General features: G+C 42.3%; 1 protein-coding gene across 1 annotated transcript in view; it reads left to right on the top strand.

The window, feature by feature from the left end:
- LOC128356803 (protein bicaudal D homolog 2-like) overlaps window positions 1-26500 on the top strand; it is a 44884-nt gene that overhangs the window by 5846 nt on the left and 12538 nt on the right. The window contains exons 2-7 of the mRNA XM_053316933.1: window positions 12987-13199; window positions 22514-22666; window positions 23572-23786; window positions 23867-24113; window positions 25852-26109; window positions 26276-26479. Of these exons, the coding sequence (XP_053172908.1) occupies window positions 12987-13199; window positions 22514-22666; window positions 23572-23786; window positions 23867-24113; window positions 25852-26109; window positions 26276-26479 (1290 nt within the window). The remainder of the gene's footprint in view (window positions 1-12986; window positions 13200-22513; window positions 22667-23571; window positions 23787-23866; window positions 24114-25851; window positions 26110-26275; window positions 26480-26500) is intronic.

The raw sequence follows: 26500 nt of genomic DNA, 5'->3' as shown, positions 1-26500 counted from the left end.
ACCTTTTTTAGAAATACATTTATGACCTATTTAATGTGTTTAGAAGAAAATGTCTGAATTCACTTAACATGGTCTTTAATACCACCCACGCATTTATTGTGAAGAGAAATTTTCACTGAAAAATCTTTATTTAGGATCCAGACTGGTAGGTCAATCCAAAGAACCACTTACATGGACTCATGTTGCCGTCTGTGTCCCAGAAGGATGGCCATATGGTATCACAAAGTAATGAAAGAATCATTCTGCCCAGTTTTAGGTAAAATGGCCCGCTGCTAATCCATAATGATTTAAGCGCTTTTGTCTTTAATTCTGCTAAACTAAATACAGTCAGCACCCATCTACAGTTTAAGTTGAGGTCGTATTTACTCTTGGAGCATTAGTGGATGGCTGTAGGAGTCCTCCAGGTCTCAGTGGGCGGACTATTTGGGCTGCTTGTGTAAAGAGTGGAGTGTTTGTGCAGTGTGTTCAAATGAAAAGAATCCCACATTTGTGAAGACTTGCATTAGCAACCAGGAGTGTGGAAGTGGTGCTTTAAATACGTCTGGTATGAAGCATTTTGTTGGTTGTTAAATATAATTTAAGGTCCCCAGTCAAACCTGCATCAAGTTCCTCCTCAAGCCTTTCAGAGGTTGCTGTTGCCTACTGACAGAGGAGCATAGCATTGTGACTGTTCATGGGAATATTGTATGATCTAATTGTGTGTGCGTCATCAGGTCACACTCTGAGATACTTCCCTCTAGCTATAATAAATATGACTGAAGTTTTTACATAATCCCAATAAATAGTGTCCATAAAACTTAACCTAAAGAAAGCTCAGCAGCAATAAAGTAGACATTTTTTATTTGAGTATTTACAGTACTTGATCCTTCATATTGTAAAGTTACACTTCATATATATAGTTATATTTATACCTTTTTTAATACTCTAGTGATTAAATATTTCATTTTCAAAAGTCAAAAGTGCATGCAGAGAGGTGGTATGGCAGCCCAGCTGGGTCATGATTCAACCTGCTGTGTAATCCAATTACTGAAGACTAGTCCAGGCTAAAAGCAGAGAATGATGTCATAGTAATGGCTGTGTATCTCCAACAATCCAACATTTCCCTACTCCTCCACAGCATAACTATAAACTATTGTAAATCTCAACAAAGAAGCCAGTGTGTACACACGTCGACACGTGACTGAGTTACATTTGTATGTGCGGAAGAAACACAAGGGCTTCTTATCCTGTGTCTCCTTGTCCAGTTTTCTGTGTTGTCAAGTTTTCACCAATATTCACCAGTGAGCTGATTAAATCTAGACAGGCTCTTTCATTTTTCATTTTTATCACCTCAAATAACCTATTTTTCATTTGATTGTGTTCTTTTTAAATCAACATAGCCATTACCTGTATTGACCAAAAAAAACCCAATATCCTGTGTGTTAGGTAAGTTTGTTCCACAGTAATACTACCTCGCTGTGTTCTCTTTTGGTAACTAGAGATACCGTGTTGCATAATGTCTGTGATAGATACTCTAGTGTCCTGTTTATACATGGTCTAGGCTTAACTACTATTCAGTTTAGTTAAGGTCAATGTAAGCAGTTGACAGCAGGGTCATATGTATTCGTGTTGAGACTCCATGGTCTTATATAAACAGATGAATCAGCTAGTCATGTGGGTAGCATTGTGTTGTGTGCCGCCTTCGTTTCTCCTTGAATAGAGTCTGTAGAATAAGTCTGTAGGCTGCATCATGCTCCCCTCAAACTTTTCTTTTCTGCCACCGAATCCAAACATGATAGACACAGAATGACACCCTCATGGCGAGCCCACGTGTCTAACGCCTCTACTGGATGCTTGTTTATGGCTTTGTCTTTTCATAACTGTGACCATAATCACAATTGCTGTCAAAGCAAAAGTTCTACAGCATCAAATCTTTCTTCAAGCACAGCTCTACTCCATCAAATCTTTGTTCTTCCTTCCATTGAAATGAAGTCAGAACTCAGCTGCCCTGCCCCCCCGACTCTGCATCCTGTTTACTTGTGAGGGGGTCTGGCTTTTTATAGCGGATGGGAAGTGTATGAAATGTAGCTCTGTATGAGTCCGGATATTTTTTTGTACATCAGAGGAAATGACCCCATGAAGTCCATAAGTCAAGTCACTTCTCTCACCTCTGTTTTATAAAGGAACAACAACTCAACACTTATTATGCTGAGTTTACATACAATGTTCTGGACATTACTAATATTCATATTATTAGGAACCTTTTCAAACTGAACAGAGGTCGATTTATTTCCACCAATAATCTATAATCTCATTGAATCTTCAAGCTGGTGTTGTACTTTGTGCATCTGTGAGTATGCAAGGGTCGAAGGTAGAGTCCACGTGTTGTAAATTTCATCATCAGAGGGTATGCGTTAAGGCTCTGTATACCTCCAATTCTTTGTGACTGCTTGGCCACTACGCTACAGTCAATAGACGCTGATCTACTGTACATATGTGGAATGTGTCCTCCAAGCAGACTCCAGAAAGTTGTACAACAGATCCTCTACGTGTCCATCGTGTCCGCAGCTGTCCGTGTACGTGTCCGCTTAGGAGTATATTGGGGCTTAACCCAGATAGCAAGAAATCAGAGGCAAATGTTAATGTCCCTTTAAAATCAAGAATGCTTTACTCCCCTGGGAGTTGAGGGGAATATTCCCCAATGAAACAAAAGATCGGACATGGGACGTGCAACACCCCCACACTAATTAGCATATATGACAGGCAGGAATAAAACCTGCAGTAGCTATTAGTGGACAGATGGTGGGTGCCCTAACCCTGCCGAGAGAAATAAACACTCACACGTGCACACATGTCCGAAGGCGAAGGGTGTGACTTACTCCACCCAATCCCTCCTGCTACAGAGGAGTTATTGAGTTTTGTGTGTGCAATTTCTTGTCTGTAGTTTGTCTCAGGGATTTTGTGGTTTGGTGCACAAGATGAAGAGATCAGGGGTGAGATGTAAACAGATAGTGTCCTCTGTTTATACAACTGCATTTTGGTATACTCCTGCCTGGTTCCTCTGAAACTGTACATAGTCCACTCATTTCATTTATCTCCCGACTGGAAGGGTAGCGCCTCCTATCTCACCGGAATTAATTAAACCAGAGGGCAGACTTTGAAAAACATCTCCTCGTTTTAATCGGTTATCTATTGAAACATTAAACCCATTTCAAAGGGTCGTCCCTTTGCCCTGGGGGTCCTTTTAAGTTTAACACCACAGTTCAATCAGAGCACAGCAGTATGTCTACATTCTCTCTGCACTGCATACCCCACTCCCCGCCACCTCCTCCTTCTCATTCCCCAGGCTCCTATTGTAAATAGGCTAGTGGGTCTGGGTCCCCCTGTATTGCAGTGTGTCACACCCAAGACTCATGTAGCCCACGCTTTGAAACCCTCAGGCATGGCAGAACATAGGAGCACAGGAGAGAAAGAGGGAGGAATTGAAAGTAGAAAAAAAAAAGTCTGGTTGTACAGCACTAACAACATTAAGAGTTTGGGGGAAAGAAAGGGAGGGGTTTTAATTGGATGTGTGCCAGTCTCTCAGGGGTCCTTGAGAAATGGGGATAGGAGATAGAAAGGAGGAGAGTGGGAGGGGCACCAGGCAATGCATGGGTTTCCTGTGGGAACCAGCTACCTCTCCTTTTTAGACTGCAAGAAGAATAGGGGTTCCTCCATCAGCTGGCTTAATGAGTTTAAAGTGCTGGGAATTCAAATAGAAACTAAACAGCTTTTTTTTTGTACTAGACATATATGTATCTCATGAAAGAGCAGTAGGCTGTTTCTAGAATATGTGCAGTGTTCACTTTAGGGCATTGTGTTTTAGCTTATCTTTCATCTTTTTTTCATTATTTTACTTGAATGCTCTGTTGTTAGAGAGAGGTTTAGGTATTGTACAGTCAACCCAAGTATTGTTTGAACATGGTATGAAAGAACGTTTTGTTAAATGCAGACCAGAAACAATCATGTGTCCGCTGCATTCAGTTACTGTATTGTATATAACATAGTGTACTTTATTTGCGCACAGATACAATCTATTATGTACTCACTGGTGCTGAATTTACCGAGCCCCCCACTTCATTCTTTATAAACTGACAGGGGCCTCATGTGGTTGGCTTGCCACTCTGACCCAAGATTTAACCTCACTGTTGGAGAGTATGTGCACACAAACAGGCACATACAGAATTTAATTACTGCAAAGGAAGAACGGAGGTCATTAGTCTCTGTCTGGCTGGGAGCAGGGGCTGTTCCTGCCCAAGAAACCAGCTTCTAGGTTTGGGAGGGTGAATGAAGAGATAGGAGGGGGGGCAGTTAAGGACAGCACTTGGAAGAGATTGGGAGATAACTTTAGTAGCCTTGTTCGTGAGTGGTGGAAACATTGACAAAGTAGGTCAGGAGTGATGAATAGTTGCATTCAAGTGGTAACAAATGAAGCACCTAAAAATGGAAACCTCAGGAAGAAGTCAAATGTAGTTACTGCAGTCCCTCCCCCATCCTGTCAATGCTCTAACCTGATTGATTAGACATGTTTTGCCACTAATGGATGAGTCCAGGATGATGAGGGGAAAATGCTTTAGGGTCTCATATACAACATTAATGTAATAAATGATTATTGGTCAGGTTAAATGGAGGTTTGATAAAGAAAACCTGAACAGAAACACAAACAAATAGATTCAGCATCCCCTCCCTCCTCCATCTTCATGCAAACCTGACCTCGGACTTTGGAAAATGCAATCATGTGTGTGTGTGGGTGGGTGGATGGGTGTGTGTGTGCCTGAGTTCACGAGCGTATGCATATATGTATGTGTGTGTGTTTACATGTGTGCCTGGTCCCAGCTGTGGCCCCAGCTGCTCCCCTCCTCTGTCATTTATGTCTTTAACAACAACGGGCCGTTCAGCTGTGGAAGTCATATGTGAATTTTCCACAGGGAGCAATGTCTTCTGGGAAATATGGTGAAACACACACTAAATAGACTGAGCCTGGTTCACAGCTTGTTTGCTATGTTGTAGGCACGGCCAGATAGCACAGGGCAAAAACAGAAATACTTCAAAGCAACCTCAGACCAGCAAGCTTTTTGTGCAATCAGATCTTGATTTGGAGAGGCACAGGACGTGGGTGAAGACTGTTGCCAGAGAAAAAGGGTGGAGAGCAAGCTGTGTTGTTAGGCTTAGCCCTGAAACAGCCATCTGTGTCAGTGGCACCCTCTGCCCTGCCTTTATACTGACCGCTTTTCGCTCTGTCACTGTAATTGGCATAGTAACCATAACGACGACTGTTCCCCTGGGGTGCAGGCGCGTGGACCTGGGAGATTTCATCTAGGCTCTGAGTGTCAGGCAGAAAGGGGAACTGACAGACTGACTCCAAGCAGACACAGATAAGGCAGTCTTTGCATTGCAAATGACTGAGGTAGTGAATGCCCAGATGGTATGGAGCACTGCAGCGATATGAACGATGATAAGGAGCTCCAGACACCGATATGGTGGTGCAGTATATCAGACCTATTGAGTGTGCGCTCTCTCTTGAGACACCAGCTTTTTTCCTCCATTCTGTGGTAGGTTTAGCAGCTGAACAATAGATGCACTAAACAGCCAGGAATGAACCAGATGCTCCAGTGTGATTAACTGGCTGCTGGGATAAAATAATGAAGACAAATGTAGATTTTAAAACCTTGTGGTCTCTCTCTCCAGTTGCACAAGACTGAACAGACATTTTTTCATTGTGGCAGAAACAAAAACAGCAACTCAAGTCAAGACAAACCTACTCAGGAAACACTTTACCCCACAGAAATATTTTCTCTAAATGTTGATCGTGGGTCATGGTTTGTTTTAAGGCTTAGCTTGTATTTCACTCATGAGCAGAGTTGACATGACCTCTTCTCACTAAACCACAGATTCCACATGGTGTAAAAGCTTCCCTCATCTTATATATCATATACTGTGAAGATTAGATCAACGGTGCTCAGACCCCACCTCTTTAGCTTACTGTCAAGGGGTTTAATGACTGTTTTTACCCTGTAATAACAGTCTGTGAGCCCCCCACAGTATAGAGCCTTCAGGCTGACTCTGACTCAGACACTATAATGGCAGTGGAGAACATAGTTGTCTTCCTTTTGCAGGTGTTTCACCTTTTTTATAAAGGAGATATATTTTCCACAAGCTCCTGTCTTTGTGGATGTATGATGAATATAAATCAGCGACATGTTTGAACATGAGGTCTGATCAAAAACAACAAAAAAAAAACCTGACTTCACACAGAATCTCTAATGCTGAGTTTAGATTAGTGGCCTTTTGGAATAAAATATCAAATGTAGTTTTCCCCCCATCTCCCAGATTCCCCAGATCTGATGAAAACCATAACTAGCGCTTTATCCTTACAGCCTGATGTGAGCAGGGAGGATTTTGTACAGATTTTGTATCACTGAGCTTCTGCAGCCCAATTAGGCTGCTCTGATATTTTTTCATGTTTGAGAGGGACTTTTTCAGTCAGGCGTGTAAAGGGCCTCATGAGTCTGATTAGTACATCGCTCATACGCAGAGACCTCTGTGTGTGTGTGTGTGTGTGTGTGTGTGTGTGTGTGTGTGTGTGTGTGTGTGTGTACTTGAATTACCTTCTCCCAATGGCTCTCCATCCCCTCTGGCGTTCTCTATTTCTCCGTCCTGCCCCGCAACTCAGGAGATCCACAACCTGGTATAGCTTTGCGGGTTGTTTTAGGGAAGTTCGTGCCCCTTCAAGTCTCATGCTTGGAGTATTACATTTACAGCCAGTCTACTTGAGGCTAAATAGTTTATTTATAAGGAAATACGTGCCTCGTAAATTCATATGTGGGTATGTTTCTCTAACCTCTGCTTTCTCTTACTCTCTGTGGTGTTATTCTTTGCCTTTGGCATACAGTGCACCGCCTCTATCTATGTGTGGACAACATGAATTGTATGCAGTGTTGTCTGAGCCCCTATGAGGCTTTAAACTCTTGCCTCTTCCCCCCCAGTACATCAGAAAGGAGAGCAAGCCTCTACATGGCTTCAGTACCAGGTGCTGCAGTATGGGTGACTGCAGGGCACACAGGGAAAATTGGAAATGGGACGTGTGTGTGTGCGTGTGTGTGTGTGTGTGAAATTGTCCAGGCCTGTTGTGTGAATAATAGCCCAACGGCTGTGTGCTATGCAGTGAATCAATGTGGCTCTGTGCCAGGCAGCCACTAACTCTCCTCGTTCGCACCCTCATGTTTTCCTCTCCTTCTTTCTCTATCTGCTCGGCACAAAAAAAAAAAAAGCCTTGCATCGTACTGTTTAATGTGAAAGCTTCTTATAAATATATACTCTAATTACTCCTGATATTTTTTTTGCTCATTTGCTTGTAGAGAATCCCTTTTTGAAAGCTCCTAAATTTTGAGTTGCTGATGTGGTGAGAAACTGTCAGAAAAGTGAAAAAAGGGGGAAATTCCACCCAGCGGAGAGTTAATCATGAACTCCAGATTTGTCAAGGGATGATCGTGAATCTCTGTCTCTCTCTCTCTCTTTTTTTTTATTTCCGCCCCACCCCCACCACTGAAGAGTAGCCTTGAAGTCTGAAGTAATCATTAGCTTCTCTGTTACTCATTATAACAAATGACATTGGCTTTGGCTGAATGTACACTGATCAGTTGGCTCTCGTTTAATTGAGTTAACTAAAACAAACGTACACTGACACGTGATGTGACACAGCTGGATGATGCAGAAACAACAGGATGAGCTATTATGTGCCAGGGAAATAGATAAGTGTGGTGACCCTGTTTAGTAAGGAACTGTGGGTCATCCTGTACACTTTTTAACCCCCTGCCTCCAAGAGATCTGTATTATGAACAGTTAATAGCGGATGGCTAAATATAGAATCGACACGCATCTCGAGGCAATCTGTCCCTTTCGAGGCTGCAGCGAAGCGGACTGTGAATGGAGATGTAGACACAGACAGAAAGAGAAGGGTTAGGGAGGAGGGAGAGTCTTGTTCATCATCGCAAACTGTGACTCCACGTGAGCTGTATTCACGAGGCAGGAGAAACCATTCAGTGTTTTTTTGTTTTGTTTTTTTTCCCTCCTCCCTCCCCCTCCTTCCTGCTCCCCCTTGCTCTCTTCCTCCGCAGCCAGCCGCATACAGCGACAGCCCTAACACTGACCAGCCTACAGTTGTTGCTGAGACATAGCTTTGGCATCCTCCACGACTCAACCTTTGCACTCTCTTGAGCATCTGTATGAGTGATTAAAACTGATATAAACGACACTGTTCAACATTCAACACAGGCTGTCTTTGTCATAGCGGAAGAATGCTGACGAAGAGACTAGAAATCTCAGCTCTACATCAGCCCACTGACTCGTGCTCCGGGTCTTGCCAAAATGCATTCTCATATCACATATCTGCATCTAAAGGGTGTGTTGTTTTTGGCGTGCCCTGATGTACCCTATCTGTGAGATTAGTGAGATTATCATATCAGCATTTTGCTTTAAAACAATGTTGGGAGGTGGGAGGTTGTTTTTTTGCTGTTCCAAATAAATTCTCACTGGATGAGATTTTTGTTGAGTCCTTTTCTTTCTATTTTTGTTCTCTCTTGCTTTTCACTCTCACTGCTGGTCCAAATTTGGGTTGTACACTCTGCCTGCGGGTTTGTGTTTGGGCATGTCTTTAATTTAATTTTTTTTTATCTTTTCTTGAGGATGTTTATCAATAAACAGATGATCATTGGGTTCCTGAGACTTACTGAAAAGTAAAGTTATAAGGGTAATCTCTTCAATATTCTGTTCACATGTGGTTGCAGGAAGTAAAAGGTGCAGTTTCTTTCAGTTTGGCAACACAACGTCTTGCCTCTCTCTTTGTCTCATCATGTTTCCAATTCTCCATTTTTGTCTGCCTCTCGTCCTGGCCTTTGTTGCAGCAGCTTTCCTTTCCTATTAGAGCCAGGATGCGAGACCACAGGGGGCTAAATGGATACTTTCAATGAGATGATTAAAGCTGGACCAGAGATTGGAGAAAGAGATCCAAATCCAGAGTTTTTAAGTGGGTTTTTTTCTCCTGAGGGAAGAGTTTTCAAAAGGACTCACCAGTATTGATTGTGGGGGGATTGTGGGGGGGTTGGATTGGGGGTGTATTAACTTCAACATACCTATTGCTTTTATTCTTATCTCCAAATGGTCTGCAGTAACTATATCTCCGGAGACATCTCTGCCCACTCACTATTTTAGCTTCATGCCAAAGAACCACTGCTCTCTCTATACCAGCAGGTCAGGAACTGAAAACAGGATTGTTCATTCAGTTAACTTTAGCTTGGTAGGGCCTCTGAGACCAGCAGTATTGATCTGTTTTCTACTTGTCAGAAGCCCAAAGCCTGTCTCCCTTGTTGCTCTTGGCTCAAGGGATTAGAGAAGCCAGTGGAGGAAAGACCTGAGTGAACTTTACGACCTATATTCTCTCTGCTTTGCCTCTCTATACCATGTAAAGAGTATAAAAATTAGTAGTAGGGCTGTAGCCTTCAGAGCCTGGTGTTAAGCATTTTCCTGTCTATCACTGAGCTGGGATCACGTTCCAGAATAGTGTGATTGACATCAGTGGCCTGTTTGCCTTACCTTCAAATCAGTGGACTTTGGCTTTTGAAGGCCGTTGTTTTTTCGGTCATATTAGAAGACAAAGCGATGTTCACACTGTGTTCCAACATGTTTTGAACACAAACACACAAGCAGTCGCCATTTAAATTAAAGACTTTGTGTCGTAGCAACGTTTGTTAGCAGGTGTTGGGTTTAACATTCTGGGTGTAAAATTAAACCGTCATTTCCAGAGAAACCTATGTTTTGATATAGACTTTACTAAAGACGGATAAAGCAGGCACAGCAACATGATCCTTCCTTAAATTAGTCAGTGTTAACGCACCCACGCATTTATTTATACCCTTGAAGTTTCCATGTGTTAATCTTATGACCAGAGTAGTCAGATCCTCTGTAATGGTATGAGAAATGCATGAGGAAGTAATGAAAATAATTGTGACTGATTACGGTTGAGTGAAAAGGGGAACCAAGATCGTGGGTTGACTGTCTCTTTTTATTAACTCCTCAATCATGTGTTGCTTTTGAGAGCAGTGATTATGTACTTTGATCTCCACATGGTAGTCTATAGTATGAAAACCAGCACGGCGGGGTTTCTAACCTCAGCCCATAATGTATGCACTCATCTGGAATCAGCCGTTGGGTTGTGTGGAGAGATAAATCTGTCACATTATTGACTTTTCATCATGTGGCATCATAACATTGGCTATAGTCTTCTATGAGGGAAATCTGTCAGGAAATCCAGTCCAGACAGCGTGCTAATGACTAAAGACATGCTTTTGATTAGCTTCACAGGAGATTAATAATCTATGCTCACATGTCCAATGTAAAAACTGCAACATATGGCAAGCTAAAGATGAATTATAAATTGGGCGGGCTGGTCGCTGTGGGATTATAAGCTTGGTCGCGTGTGTCTCCAATTTACCCTCCTTTTAAAAGTAGCCCAAACCCACGCGTGGGGATTGGAGATTAAGGGTCTTGGGTCAGTGGGTTTTGGGTTAGGGGCTCACACTTTGGAGAACAGGCCTCTCAGATTGGATTGATTGGCGTCCCCCTTAAATATCCACCACACATGAAGATTATGATGATGGGATTCCCCTGATTTGTGATAGGGTAATCCTGTCTCTTATGATGACTCTGTCCTGTCTCCTGCTGATTGATTGTGTGATGTTTGGAGGGGAGGGAGGTAGTGAGGAATATATGATGATAGTTTTTAACCTTATCTGTAGTAACTGACTTTACTTCTTTATTGAGAGATATGTTGGCTGTCAATAAACACTCGTGTGAACCTTGGCTATAAGATTACTGGAAACACAGTGTGTAGAGCACCTTTTATTACTTGTTTATCTTCCTATTGAAGATAGTAAAAACATAACTTGTGTTCAGAGCTGTACTAAATGCAACATGTGTTGTAGTGTAGCAACATACATTATCTCTGGTTTCAGTGTATAATAATATTATGATAATAAAGATACTATGCACATGTGCTTAGTATCTTTTCAATTAACTGTTTGATCCATAAAATGTTGGATAATAGTGAAAAATGTCCATCACAATCTCTTAAAACATAAAGCGATGTCCTCAAATAGCTTCTTTTTTTCTGCCAACAATCCAAAGCCATAAGATTTACAGCGTATCATCTCATAAGGCAAAGAACAGTAGAAAATACTCCTAATGAAGTATATAATATTTGGCATTTTTCCTCCAAAAAATTACTTAACTTATTACTTATTACTCAATCCTCAACATAGCTGCAATTTTTTTTTGTCACTGTACTAATTGATTCATCAACCAGTTTGAGTACTGTGTCCACTTGTTTGGTGTTCAGTCTATCTGGGGAAAATGTTGGCAGTTATCAGGTCATCTGTAAAGGAGTTTTCAAGTCATTTATGTCTCTTTGGCTGTCCTTTATTACATTAGCACAGTCAGTTATGTGCAATAATGGAGTTGTTTCATAGACCTTGGCCCATAGAAAGTCTCGCTGTCAAGCTTTTAAATAAAATGTAATGTGCCTCTGTGTGAGAGTTTATCTGTTTATCGTCACTGCCTCTCTGTTAGCACTGTCATCTTTCCTGGAATGTGAGAGATATACTTGCCACCAGGCACGAGACATGATGTCACGCACTTCTCTAACCCATTAAACTCGTTTTATACGGTCACACATTCGTCCAAGTCCTGCAACTAGGTCAGTTCGACTTAATACAAATTTCCAGATTTTCCTTTCTCTAAAGGAATTACTGGGATTAATACAATACGCAGCAGTCAAACAGAGAAAATCCTGCAGTAGTCAGTCACGTGCAGATGTGAGGGGGTAGAAGGTCAGAGAGAAGCGAGTGCGCAGTGCAGCTGCAAACAAGGTCAGATTCATACGCCTCAGGTGACTCCAGATTACTGCCTGCACTCGAGCTGCGAGGCGAGATGAGAATCATAATTTCCATCGGCTCACTGCTGGTTACAGGACTGGAAATGAAATCTGTAATCAGGGGGATCATTATTTAGAGATGGAAAAGGGTAACCTAACCTAGATTTTGCTGCAATAAAGGTCTCTTTACTCTATCTCTCTTCCCCTGGCATGTTTGTGTTTGTCTCTCTGTACACAGTTTTTTTTTGTCACTGCCTTCAAGGCATTAACAAATTTAAGACAAAAAATGAAAGCAGTACAAATAATGGTGAAACAGATAATGACTGTTAGCAGCCTCTCAACAGACAATACCTCCCTACCGAATGTAAAAGCCTTAGCATGTAGTTATTTAATCTTCATAAACCTCGTCCCCTTCAGTTAATCTGTAAAAATCAAATAAAACTGCGAGAGTCTCCTAAGGTATTAAGAGCATGAGAATACAGGCCTCTCGTGATCGCACAGACATTAGTCCGTTTGCTCTACTTTTCCTGTTTGGTTTTTCCATCTGTGGAGCCACAGCAGAGCACGTGCAGAGGAGGCCAATGTCCTACGGGTAGGGGAGGGAGATGTGGAGGAACAGGGGGGTGGGGGGGGGTGAGAGTAGGGATGGGATGATGTAGCCCAGATGGAGTGTAACTGATTATCTCTACTGGGTCATGGCAGTATTTTGGGAGGTTTTTGAGCCCCAGTCCTTAACTGAACCACAGTGAAAATCATCAGCGTCACCTTAAAATGGCTGAATCACAAAATAAGTGTTCGTCAGTATCAATCCTAATATTCAAAATTAGCCAGTTAACATTTAATCTGCTGATTATATCTCTTGCTTGGCCACTGCAATAGATAATACTGCAGAGCACGTGCAGAGGAGGCCAGTGTCCTGCGGTTAGAGGAAGTAGATGTTTATAATATCTGCAGTATTACAAATAAGCAACAAATCCTTCCATGTTTCCTAACACAATAGCTTCTAACCAAAGGCTCTTTTCCTCCATCCATGTGTCTCCAGGCCTTTGGACAAGCCTACTCCAACCACAGGAAGGTGGCAGCGGATGGGGAGAGCCGTGAGGAGTCTCTTATCCAGGAGTCAGCCTGTAAGGAGGCCTACTACGAGCAGAGGGTCCTGGAGCTGCAGACCGAGCTCCGCCAGGCCCGCAACATCCTCACCAACACCCAGTCTGAGAATGAACGCCTGAACACCATTACCCAAGAGATGAGAGAGGTAAGAGGGGCACACCCAGAACCTGAACCACACCACAGTATCTGTTCCTAGTTTCAAAAGGAGTTAAATTCAGTTAAGTATCATAGGATGCTACTAATGCACACTGCAGATATTATGTTTGAAGAGGATTGCGTAAAGTTACTGAAAATATTATTTCTGTCTATCAGACAACAATGTGTTGTGGTTTGTTTCCTGCGTCAGTACTTTGAAAATGAACTCCTCAACTTCTGAGTTGAAGCAGATGGTTGTGTAAACTCTTCCTTGCCCGCAGCTATTGAGAACAGCGGGTTGCATTTGTTGACGCTTGAGTCGGATATTATTTATCTGTCTGAAGCTTCAGCAAACACAAAACACATTCATCACTAATCGATGAGCATTTTTATGTGGGAGGAATACAGTTTTAAATGTAGATTCACAAAAAGTCGTCCTCGTAAAGCCTCGTAAAGTCGTTCTTAAGGCTCTTGTGTAATTATTACAAAACTAATCATACTGTAATGAATGTTGAACGCAGACCAAGCTAACTGAAGGCACACCTTGCCTTCAAGCCTTGTGATGTCCACCACCCTTTTTGCATGTTCAGTGTGGAATTATAATTATGATAAACAGATGACAAGAAACACACTGAGACCGTGAGAAATATATTATAAATCAGATCTTTTATTTGTGTGAAGTGTTGCATGACAGTATTTAAACCTGTTGGCCCAGCTGTGGCATGTGTGACAAACCTCATTATATAAAACTTCATCTTAGACAAGCCAACAAAATCAGTTTCATTGAAGCCATTTTTCTAAATTGCTGCTTATCCTTAACACATTCCACCAAACATACTCATTTCCTTCTATCTTAAGCTTTCCCAAACTTCATAATGCAAACCTTTATTGTCTGCGCCCCACTTTGGACAATGTCTGACCTCTTCACTGCTTTCATTTACATACTTGCAGTTAATTGACCTCATTAGAGGAGACAAGAGCACAGTGCAGAGGCAGAGCGTGGGGCTGTGTGCATTTGCTCGTGGCCATGTATGTGTAATGTGATGTGATGGAGCTGGTGCTTTACCAGTGCAGGTTGACATCACACGGACTGAGAGATGTACAAAGCTTTAAGGAAACCTGTTTGACACAAAGGTAGGGAGACATAAAGGGAAGAAAAGAGATGAACAGAGTCTGACAGGAGGGTAGAGAGAGCCCCCCACCTTTTTAGATGTGTTTCTTTGATGCAAAGGTCCATGCTCCCTTGACTGCCAAGTAAAGGCTAGAGTGATAAAGGGGGATGTTGGGGTGGAGGGGGGTGGGGGGGTTCCTATCTGAGGAGAAAAGGAACCAGCTATTCATAGATTCTAGATCTAACCTAATGTATTTGACACTCAAAGCTAAGGCTGGGTTATATGGACAAACTCAAATATTTGACCAAATACCTCAATATTGATATAGCAATAATATTTTAGGGACAATTGTTATTATTATTATCACTGATGAATAATCATCAGTAATGTGGATATAATGAATAAGTGGGTAAAAGCAAATAATAGAATAACTAGAACAGTTTGGTAAATTCAGAAAAGTATATCACTTTACTGTAATGCAGTATTTAAAATCAGAAAAAATACAACAATTATGCCATATTACAATATCCAAAATCTAAGACGATATCTAGTCTCATGTCATGATATTGATATGATATTGATATATTGCCCAGCCTCACTCACAGGTCTATAGAGATGCTTTGTACATCACAATACCAGCCAGGAACTTGTTGTATTATATCAGTGTTTTGTATCAGCCCTGTATTAAACCTGCATACAGTGTTATCATACACATCTGAAGCATACCTCTCCACCCAAGAACTAAAAAAACATTAGCACAGTTTTCTTTAACAAATCAAGACCTAAATGCTTTTGGGCTTCCCCTTCTGCAATATTGACAATGAGCTTTTTTACTAGTGTTTCTTTATAATGCTCTCAGTATGTGGTATTTAAACCCATCAGTATCCCAAATCTTCCATGTTTGTGCACAACAGATTAGGCAGTCCACTGTTTTTGCAGGTCAAGTTGATAAAGTGTAATTTGGAGGGGGATGAGTATAAAAAAAAAGGGCCTCCCCTCCAGTCCTGAGTGAGTCTAAAGCTGCGGGAATCACTACTGTTTTCTATAAGTCACTGATTGAGACAGATGTCAAGCAGTGTTTTTACCGAGATTAGCAAGTCTTAAAAATCTTAAGTTCCAGAAAGCTCCCAATTCCTCTATAATTAGGTCAGCTGCCGCTCAGCTCTGCATCTACGTTGTTATAAGTTGAGCATTATGGAAGCCAGATGTGCCTCACCAGACATGTTTCACTCATGAGCCAGGCTCTGTTTTAGGTCCCCTGTACAAGATTTTACTGCCTGCAGTATTTCGGGATTCAACTTGACCGTAATTACTTTCTACAATGACATAATACCTCTTAAATCTTCCATCAGAGGTTATTTACTTAAAATATCTTAAAGAAATGAGAGTGAAAAGGGACCACTGTAGTAGACCACTATTCTCAAGGGTTTGCTGCACATCTGAGCAACAGCACTGGTGTAACTGGTGTAGTACTGGTGGCCTGCATGATGGTCTTTCTGCAGGTGCCATTCCCATTACAAACACCCCAATGAGGCACCATTGGACCCAGCCAGCTCTAATTGGCCAGATAAAAGGGGCTGGAGTGTAAATCGCCCCATGTATGGGAGATAATGACACCCTTCTAATAGTACGTCTGTGGGTGCTAGGCGGAGTGTGTGTGGCAGGCAAATGGAGGGAGCAGGGGGCACTGAGGCTGGCATTGTGACCAGACTGACTGGGCTGAAAGAGGTCTTTGTCTCCTGGGTTTCAAATTAGCCCAAAAGCTCAGGCCGGGAGAGAAAAGAGAGGAGGTGGCATGAGGAGACCACAAGAATGGTAGGGAAGACAAAGAATAGGCCTAAAATCCATCAGGGAAAGAGAAAGAGGTTTAATGAGAGTAAACTCAACACCAACGTTAAACGATGCTGCTTTTCCATGCTTATCATATTGACTGAATGATTCGGTTTAGTGGTTGAAAATTGCCTTCACATATCTAAAAGTTTCCTCTGTGACGTGCCAATGTATTTAGTGGAAGAGCTTTCATAGCATCGGTGCAGTTAAATGAGGCTTCACTATTCAATCTCTAGATAATGTCATCATCCCACCATTACACAGACATGGAAGCTTCACTCAGTGTGAAACGGCTTTTGTCTCAGTACAGCCCAGTTCATTCACAACCATTTAGTTACAGCATTACAGCTGGTTAAATACGTCACATTTGAACCTCCCAGGCAGTTTTCTCACACTGAAAGACTCAAATGTTCACCCCCAAGCACCGATAAGACATATTTCACTGCCTATACGATGCAGTCTACAGGATTAAACCCCCTCAAAGAGCCAGGACCATTGTAAGGAGGCGCACTCTAATAGGCATGACTTCATTAAATTCAATCTCACGTCTTGAGAGGAATGTGCCTACAGTGATGGCTTCCATTATCCACACAAAGATCCTCGTTGCCTGCCTCCCAGGAAATGATCAAGCGAAGCCGAAGACAAAAAATTGAGAAATGATATCAACATAGCTCGGTGTACCTTCACTCTTTTTACACGTTTTACACTTATAGGAAATGTAATATGTTTCCACTTAAGAATCACCATGTGACCACAGTACTTGCACTACTTCCTTTGTACATTTGCATCACTCAGGGTGCAGTGTTGACACAGTAACCTCCACTCCACAACTGTACTGAAATAATTCAGGCTCTGTCCGTCTTTTCCTCACAGACCCATAAATTATGGTGATGTGCTTTTTGTCGATCACCATTATGAGTAACCCATTCAAATGTTAAACACAATTGGGGGGGGGGTTTCTCCATCTCTTTGACACCTCCTGCTGTTTCAATTGGCTGGATTAAACACCTGACTGGGAAGTGAGGGATTAAGAAAGTATCTGCATTGACGGGAAGAGTTTAAAAGGTCAGAAGAGGGCAGAGGTGTAAACTCATCACAAGGAAGACGTCAAGGAAGATCATTGCTGTTATTACAATCAGGAGAAATAAAAAAGAAAGAAAAAGAAAATTACAGTGCAGGGCTGCAGTGGTTGAATAGTGGAGCAGATGGACACGAGAGCAGATTTTCAATTGTCTGGGCAGGATTGAAGCTTTACCTTGTCATTGAAAGGTCAGACTTGAGTGGTAAAAGGATACAAGGATGGTTGCTCTTTGTTCCCTCTTATTAGCATCTATTGAGAGTAACAGGAGTCCTAAATGACCCTGGGGTGTTGACGTTGACTGCCTTATTATTATATCCTGTGACATTTATGTAAAGATAGATCATCTCCTAGTTGGGGAGAGAAGGAGAAGGGGGGGCAATTCAACAAGACAAACAGGACAGAGGAATATAGCAGAGCAGAGGTAGGAATCATCTACTGCTACTACTGCTGCATGACTTACCCACAACCTATTCTAAACCCTCCAGATGGTATGTAGGTTATCTGGCCACAGAAACCAACATCACCTAATCTTGATCCCACTTCAGCTAGTTGCCTTATGACCCATGTCTGTATTTTTAGCTGTTAAATCCAAGGTATCGATAAAATATATGTGGAAGATTTTGCTATTGATCCCTAAATAATGTTTAGCTTTTTGGCATCAGCTTTAAGGAAGCTCTGAAAGTGTGTCATTCTTGATTTAGGCCCCTGGCTCACCAAAGAGGTTTTCCATGCCAGATCAATGGATGCCAATAAATCAACACACACAAACAGGCCTACACATTCACTTCATCTAATGGGTGTGGATGGGCTCATGTGCACGTTTCTCTATACCATCATCCAAATGACCTCAAAATAATCACTGTTAAGTGCGTGCATGCAGGCACACTTTCACCCTGTGGGCTTTTCAACCCGCTTGTCACCCACTGGGCCAACAACCATCAGCCACTCACTCGTGAGGTTCCTTTCACTTTTTAGTTTTTAATTGTCTCATTGAAACGTGTGACCTTGAGTGTGTTTTCTCCCCCTAATGGAGTCTGGCTAGGCTGAATAGAAATGACAGTTGCTTGCAGCAGAGAGGAGGATAAAAGCAGATCTGCTTTCACCCACATCCTCCACTCTGACAGTGGCAAGAGGCCCCTGAGCTTCATTATTCCTTTGCTCTGTCCAAAGCTATACTTGGTGGGGGTTGAGCTACACTGCATCTGTGTTTCATTTCTCATTTTCTCTCCTGAAGGTAATCCTGGGATGGGTTCAGCTTGGTGGAGTTAGGTTTAAGTAGAGCTGACATGACCTTGACATGCTGCAGAGCCTACAGGTCACAGCTTTTTAAAAAATTCCCCCCATCAGCTCTCTAAAGTCCAAAAGAGCTCTCTAAAGCAGAGTGACTATAAGCCGAAGTGGAAGACTACCGCTGTCTTTTTACTGCAGATGATAAATAGATATGATCGAACTTAATGCTCAGTATGAGGAAGCAATTCAACTGTGACTGACAACATGGCCTCTAAAAGCGCAGACACACTTCCCAGGAGAGGGCGGGGGGGCTGTAAAATGAGAGCAGCAGTGTTGTAAAATGGCCAAATGAAGGCCAGTGGTATTTGAAGGAGAAGCTGACAAAAATAAAAAATAAAATAAATAAAAAAAGGAATTGAGCTGTTTTGCACTTGGTGTCATGCACTTTGTGTGTGTGTGGGTGTGTGTGTGTGTGTGGGGGGGGCATACATGTGCATTTTACTGAAGTGCAAAGGGAGCAGGATGGAGAGTGAAATGGAGGTCAGTTGAGTGAGAGGAGGAGAGAGAGGATAAAACATATATTTATATCGAGCCTGTCTGTGCTTTTATATCAATAATACAGTCTTTTGCCATCAGAGTGTCTGGTCAGCACTTTCTAGCAAATCAAACCCAGAAAAAAAGTAAATATGGATTTTACAGTATTTGCAAGCTGGATTCTCTCAAGTTATTAAGAACACAGCAGAGCCTTTAACAAAGCATTAAAAACATTCCTAATCTACACTTGCGTTAAGCCTGAAACTTTGCCACCGTGGCTTACAAATTGATGGAGCTATTTCCCATAGACATCGTGGTTGTAACAGCTCAAACACATTGAGAAACTACCCAGAGCTTTGGAGAGATTTAAGCAGGCTCAGCACCACTATGCTGTCAAAAGCAGTTTAATGGTGAAAAACAGCTTAAGAGTTGAAAGAGAGAGTTCACATAGTACAGTTGGAAGACACTCTAACCCACAGAAATATGCTCTGGTGACATTTTCATTTCGTAGCCCTGCATGGCCTAGAGAGGTTTCACTTATGCATAAAAACGACCCATGCTTTATCATGCATGTACACATGCATGCTCTCGTCCTCAATATGCTTCCAAATAAAGAGTGTTTGATTTGCTTATCCTACAAAATTTATGGCAGAACTGCAGTAAAACTTGTTTTCACTGCCACCCACTTTGAATGGAAGTGACACATTTTGTCTGTATGTGTGTGGTGTGGTGTGCGGATGTGTTCGAGCAGCTGTCCAGACGTCACCTGCAGTGACAGCAGGCAGGGGGGCCTTCACCAGCCGCATTCAGGCTTATGGTCATGAAAGGCTTCTCACCGACAAACACTCCATTGGTGGGATCTCAGGCGCCTTTCATATATCACACACACATCAAAATTTCTCACAGACATTCACAGGAGAGGTGTGTTTCCTTCGCCTGATTAAATGTTATTCACGCTTTATATTAGAAAAACACATGGCCACCGCAACCCCTGGTGAATTTACTCAAATCAGTTTCTGTCAGCAGGGGCGTTGTAATCCTGCCCCCAGTCTCTCAGGGACTCAGCAGTGTAGGATATGGAAGCAAAGGTGAGAGGTCAATGCCCCGTTATGCTTTGTAATCAGATTGTAGGAGGATCTCAATCAGGTTCAGTGGTGGCCCATATTCATTAGGACTAAAAAGCACTCACCCTCCAGCTGTGACTCATAACCCTGACCCGGAAGAGACTTGAGCAACCAGCTGGCACAGCATCTCCTAGTTAAAAAACAGGAGATTAATCTATGATTATTCTCAGGATCTTTATGAATTCATAATGTTTGATACTACCAGAGTATTTTAATTTGTTAAGGGTTTTACAGATTGCAGCTCTTTTTTGCTTTTTTGCTTTAATTCAGCTCTTTCTTAGAAGTCAGTACCACTATATGGAGGCTTAGTGATAGGACTGATCTGTATTGTAAGCTTATGTATTATTCAGTAATGCAGCAGCATCAGAGATTTTACACAGCAAACACCCACGCTCATTAGACATGTGCAAAAACCCCCTGATGAATATTAATGTGCCTTCAAACGTCGGTCTCAACTCAGCTCTGCACATAGCGATTAATTATTACAAAGAGCAAACGAAGAGCATGTACTCTTCATCAGAGGGGATTTAGCAGCATAATGTTTGTCAGGGCATTTCTTGATCAGTAAGTCAAATAATAAGCAAGGAAATGCCAATTACAGGGAATAACTAAAACAAATTGTTTTTTTTGTTGTGTGAAAGTCTCCTGAGTCACATTAGTGAGATATTTTCGAGTGTAAATTATTGTTGTTCATTACTAAACAATATTACTCTGTAAAACTGCACTCAGTTGAATGAATGGTGCATGGCTCGGAAGTTAATTTGAGCATTTGATTTGGTGTTTGGGCACTGAACCACTGACCTTCTAGTTATTGAATGGTGTTTCTAACATCAGGATGTCCTGTCACCGCCTGCTTATTAGCTACTCTTTTTCAATAACATTACCAATGTGTATTCAGTCTCAAGGCAGTGCTGACAGGAGAACATAAATTGAAAAGCTTTTCAGGATTCACTTTCCGTGGTTGTTGAAATGATCTGAATTTGATTGTGATATGGCCACACAGTGGCAGCGTGAGAGCAGGTGGCCACCTGGCAAGGGGTTGGGAGGCTAATTGTCCCTCTGGTATTAGGTTATCTCTGCCAGCTCCCCTGAGAGCAAGAGAGAGAGATGGAAAGAGAGAGAGAGATGGAGAGAGAGAGAGAGATGGAGAGAGAGAGACATGCATCACACACATACACGACCGCAAACACACATGCAAATCCTAATCATACTGTCGCCACACTCTCTGTTTCGTAAATATACACACATCCTGCACCCGTTCATCTGATAATAACACAGACTGGTGAGTGTGTGGATACAAGCTCCGCCATCTAATTAATGCTGACCGAGAGACAAACACCTGCACACACACTCCAAAAGTTACATGTTCTCTTGCACACGTGAACATTCAAGGTCACTTCACACACTGTTTAATACGGAGATGTAGAGATTTCATGTGCTTTCCCTCCTCTCTCTCACATTACACACACATGTGCATGTTCCTTTGTTCAGCTCAAAAAAAGGGTGAGGCCCACCCTTCTGCAGGGAGTATCCCCTTACTTCTCAGCTTTTATTCGCTATTTCTCTGAAACCCAAATATCGGTGACAAACAGCTGTAGAAGAGTATAGAGTAGAGGGTTAAACAGGGCGATAGACGGGTAGTAAGGACACAGGTGGCACAGTAGGGCTGATCGGATCCTTGTGGCTTCCAGTTTAAGGCAGTGTCTCTACAAGTGGGGGAGGGGCATTTTTCTTGCCTCTCTCACCTTTTATATAATTAATGATGTCTTTCCTGAGCAGCAGAAGAGAGCCAGCCGCACCTATATTGTGAGCAATTTTCTTAGCTTGAAATAACCAAGTTAACATAATTCCTTTTTACATTACTTGTTTATTGCTTCACTGGCAAAAAAATCCAACATATTATTTAGCTTGTAAAGCCTGAAAATAGTCAAAGTTTCAGAATGAGTTAAATTCCAGTTGAAAATCAGACAATTTTCTAAATGATTCTTTTATTCTTTTGTACAGAGAAACCTAATGTGACTCCTCTTTAGAAAACTAAACCATTACAGTGCTTCCAAACCACTGAATGCCAGTCACCATGAGAGAGCTAAGTAGGCTTCAGTCTCTTTGGTGCCATCAGAATTGGCAAGCAAGCACACCGGTGGCCCACTGCCCGGAGAGACACCTGGCACCTCCCGCTTAAACACAAATGTGAACACACACCAAACGCACACACGCTGGGTTTGGCCAGATGGGAGCCCTTTCTTATCTAGCAAGATTTAGAGTGTTAAAGAGCCCAACCTGACACAAGCAGTTATACTAAAGCAGCAATATCCAGTCAATCGCCATCTCCTTTACACTTAGGTCAAACAAGATTGAAATAGCAGTCATTGACATCTCTTGCTCTTTCCTCTTCTCCCTCTCCCTCTTACAGAACAGCCAGATGGTGGAGCTCCAGAGGAATCAGCTGCGTGACGACATCAAGGAGTACAAGTTCCGGGAGGCTCGTCTGCTGCAGGACTACACCGAGCTGGAGGAGGAGAACATCTCGCTGCAGAAGCAGGTGTCCGTGCTCAAGCAGAGCCAGGTGAGGATGAAACAGTGCTGCAGTGCTGCAGCTCTACATGTGGAAAGACTCACTTATTGTGAGAATGGTGGGGTTATAGTCTCAAAATGAGAGCAGATCATCCAGTTTTTGGTAATTCTATCCTCCTTACTGGTTCATCATCATGCATCTCATGAGTTAGACCTAATTAAACTAGCAGCCTCAGGATTCTCATTCAAGTACTTTCATGAACTAACACAGATGCACTGTATACTATCTTACCGCATCTTAGGAGCCCTACAGGCCCTCCACCTCCCACACATCAGCTTCCTGTTTGCCTCCTTCTTATACTGATAAGACTGTCAAAAGAAGCATGAGTGCTTTAATATTCAGATTTAATTACGATATTAAAAACATCCTCTGATACAGTAAAGAGATAAGCAGCTGCCTTTGTTTTTACAAATGCCTGGAAACTGAGCTGCAGTCTGATTGTGGAAGTGTCTGACAGACTCTTAAACAGATATCTGTCTTCAAACCAGAGATTCAAACACAAAACACTTCCTGGATTTAATTAAATAAGTGGAATGAAAAATAATCTCATGAAACAGAGCCGAATTTCCAAGGAGGACATTTCCATTCAATGCTCACTTTTATGCTTGAGCTGTTAATTCTCTCCATATGCCGTCTTAAATTATGTTTCTGTATTCATCATAAAAGGCCTGAAACAAACAAAAGCGGTTCTTTCTCTTTAGTCGAGCAATATAAAAAGGATTCCCAAATCGAATTAACTTAAAACTAATTAAAGAGGGAAATTCAATGGGTATGTATGTTCTAGATTATCTTGCCACACATGAACGAGCCTGACAGCTCATTTTTAAAATCAAGCTGCTTTTAGTTTAAAAAATATTTAATATAAACTCATTGAAGCGCTTCCTTTGTCTCCCCAGGTGGAGTTTGAGGGTTTGAAGCATGAAATCCGTCGCCTGGAGGAGGATACTCAGTTCCTTAACAGCCAGCTGGAGGACGCCATCCGCCTGAAAGAGATTGCTGAGCGTCAGCTAGGGGAGGCCCTAGAGACCATCAAGACTGAGCGTGAGCTAAAAGCATCCCTGAGGAAAGAGCTCTCCCACTACATGAGCATCGGAGACACTCTGTACAACAGGTGAATAAAACACAAATAAGGCCTGTGTCTCAGCATGCACTGTAATAAATATGAAACGATTCAACTTTTTACCTCTTCAGTCCTCTTAGCATCTCTTTGGATGGTCTCAAGTTCAGCGATGACGCTGCCACCGAACCCAATAACGATGAGGCTCTCCACGGATATGAGAATGGCTTCACCAAACTGGCCAATGCCATCACCGATGACAACCGCATCTCCATGCCCAAGAAGGAAGAGCTGTTCCATCCGGCACCCAGCCTTGTGGACGATCTGCTGAGCGAACTTAACATCTCTGAGATCCAGAAGCTCAAACAGCAGTTGATGCAGGTTTGTGTTTTAGCCACCGTGGACTGAGCAAACTGTTTGTTAACAGTAGAAGATATCACTGACATCTGCAATTAAGAATCAATAAATAACTGCAGTGGAGTAGATTGTAATGTTAATAACTTGATTTAGCAGTATTTGTGTTCAGTTGTTGTTGTATTCAGTCAATATAGTATCAACACCAGACTGAAGAGAGTCAAAAGAAACAAATATTGGGATGAACTTGTGACCAAACTACATTTCCAAAAATGACCATACCATATACCATTACCATAAGAGTCATGGCAGTGGGACAATGTAATTTAAGTAGGTAGAATGTGTGTTAAGGAGTGAGAGAGTCAATTGTGTGTTTGGGCTACATCCTGACCCAGGCTGCTGCAGGGATCTAAATCCCCTTATAGCAAAGTTAATCCAGAGAGATGCACACACCCTCCAGGCTCTGCTGGTTGACAAGGCAGCGGGTGGTGGCACCGGTAGACCTGCCATCTGCTTGCTCATCACCCCAGGAGTCCAAGGCCATGCATGATTGGGTACCATGGTTACCAGAAAGCATTGGGAACCTGTGGGTAATGATTGTTTTGGGCACTGAGGGATTAAAGTTTTTTTCTCCTTCTTCTTTTAGCAAACCATAAACACGGTTGCCAGATTAATGTGTCAACTTGAAGTTACCTCAATGCTGCCTCAATATGGGCACTGCTCTGATTCTCAACCTGACTGCTGTGGTGATGAACCTGGCATACTGTTACAAAGCCACACGTTTGATATGACCCAGCAGCATGTCATACTGCCTGCTTAAGCCTCCTGCCAGGTCATTCCACAGATTCCAGGCAGGAATCAGGGCAGATGCAACAAAAGCTTCTTTAACTCCTCCTTAACCATGTTGCCTCTCCAACCTTATCTCATACTATTGATTGGGTACTCAGTAATCAATGCCAGATGTCTACTCCTCACATTCCCTTCCGATTATTCCCTGGCAATCCATAACATCCAATATGCGATCATACATCCAATATGGGAGCTTGAGGAGTAGGGTGGGCAGTTTTGGCAGCCTCTTCAAAATTGAAGTAACAGCATTCTGCGTTAGGGTGTGACAAATAATGCTCACTTGTAAGTATGTGAAGGCATCAGGGTCAACAGTGGGCTTATTTAAATAATATCTTCAATGGGACAAGTCTTGAAAATGGAGTCATGAGAAATACAGTTTTAATCTTTTGTCATCTCTATTTTAACCTGTGGTATATTAATGAAGCTTTCTTTTTAAATTTGACCTTCCTTATATATTGTGCATGAATAGATAATACATGCAAATAGGCATGACTGTGATACTTTTTTATTATTTACAGATCAGCTTCTGAAATAGATCAGTGCTTATATCAGCACAGCTGTGTGAATGTGTGTGTAAGACGACCCACCCCAGTGTCTTTGCCAGCACTGAACTGAGTCCAGCAAATTGTCAAGGTCATGTTGACTCTGATGCTCGGCTACTGAGCAATGAGTCTCACATACCTTGGCAGCACATGCCCGATAGTGGCTAGTGTTACCACATGACAGATAATCCACTGATTTAATATGAACTGCTTTCAAAGCAGGAATCATTTACATCATCAAGTTACTAAGAAATACAGATATAACATTGCATGTGTGCAATAAGCAAAGCAGATAATACTGTACTTTCATTAGAGACCTACAGTATGATGACCTCATGTCTCATTGCTCTTTGTGATTCTTTGTCTCTCCTCAGATGGAGCGTGAGAAGGTCAACCTGCTGTCCACCCTGCAGGACTCCCAGAAACAGTTGGAGCAGGCAAATGGCGCTCTGTCAGAGCACCAGGAGAAAGTCAACCGCCTCACCGAGAACCTCAACGCCATCCGCAAGCTCCAGGCCAGCAAGGAGCGCCAGTCTGCACTGGACAACGAGAAAGAACGGGATAGCCATGAAGACGGAGACTACTATGAGGTGGACATCAACGGACCTGAGATCCTGGAGTGCAAGTACAAGGTACCTGACCTCCTGGTCACAGAAGTTAGACAGGACAGATTACATTTATTTTTAATTCGGTATGCGATCTACTTTAAGTTAAAACAGAAATGTCTTTTATTACATATGATTTTTTCTTTTATTCCCCATGTTTGTGTATTCTCAACTATTGTTTTTGCTTTGGTAGGTCGCTGTTTCTGAGGCAGGAGAGCTGAAGGAGGAACTGAAGACTATTAAAACAGAATACCAGGCCTGTCAGTCTCGTTATGAAGAGGAGCGCACCCGTCTGCAGAACGATGTCACAACGCTGGGAGTGAAGCTGGCCACTCTGGAGAAGACTAGTCAGACGGAGAGAGAAGAGAAGGCTAAGCTAGAGAAGGAGCTACGCAAGGTGAAGTGTTGCTCTTGACAT

Source organism: Scomber japonicus, chromosome 4 (assembly GCF_027409825.1).
Source record: "Scomber japonicus isolate fScoJap1 chromosome 4, fScoJap1.pri, whole genome shotgun sequence".
Classification (NCBI taxonomy): domain Eukaryota; kingdom Metazoa; phylum Chordata; class Actinopteri; order Scombriformes; family Scombridae; genus Scomber; species Scomber japonicus.
Note: the sequence above shows the minus strand (reverse complement) of the source record. Positions and strands in the feature narration are given on the sequence as shown.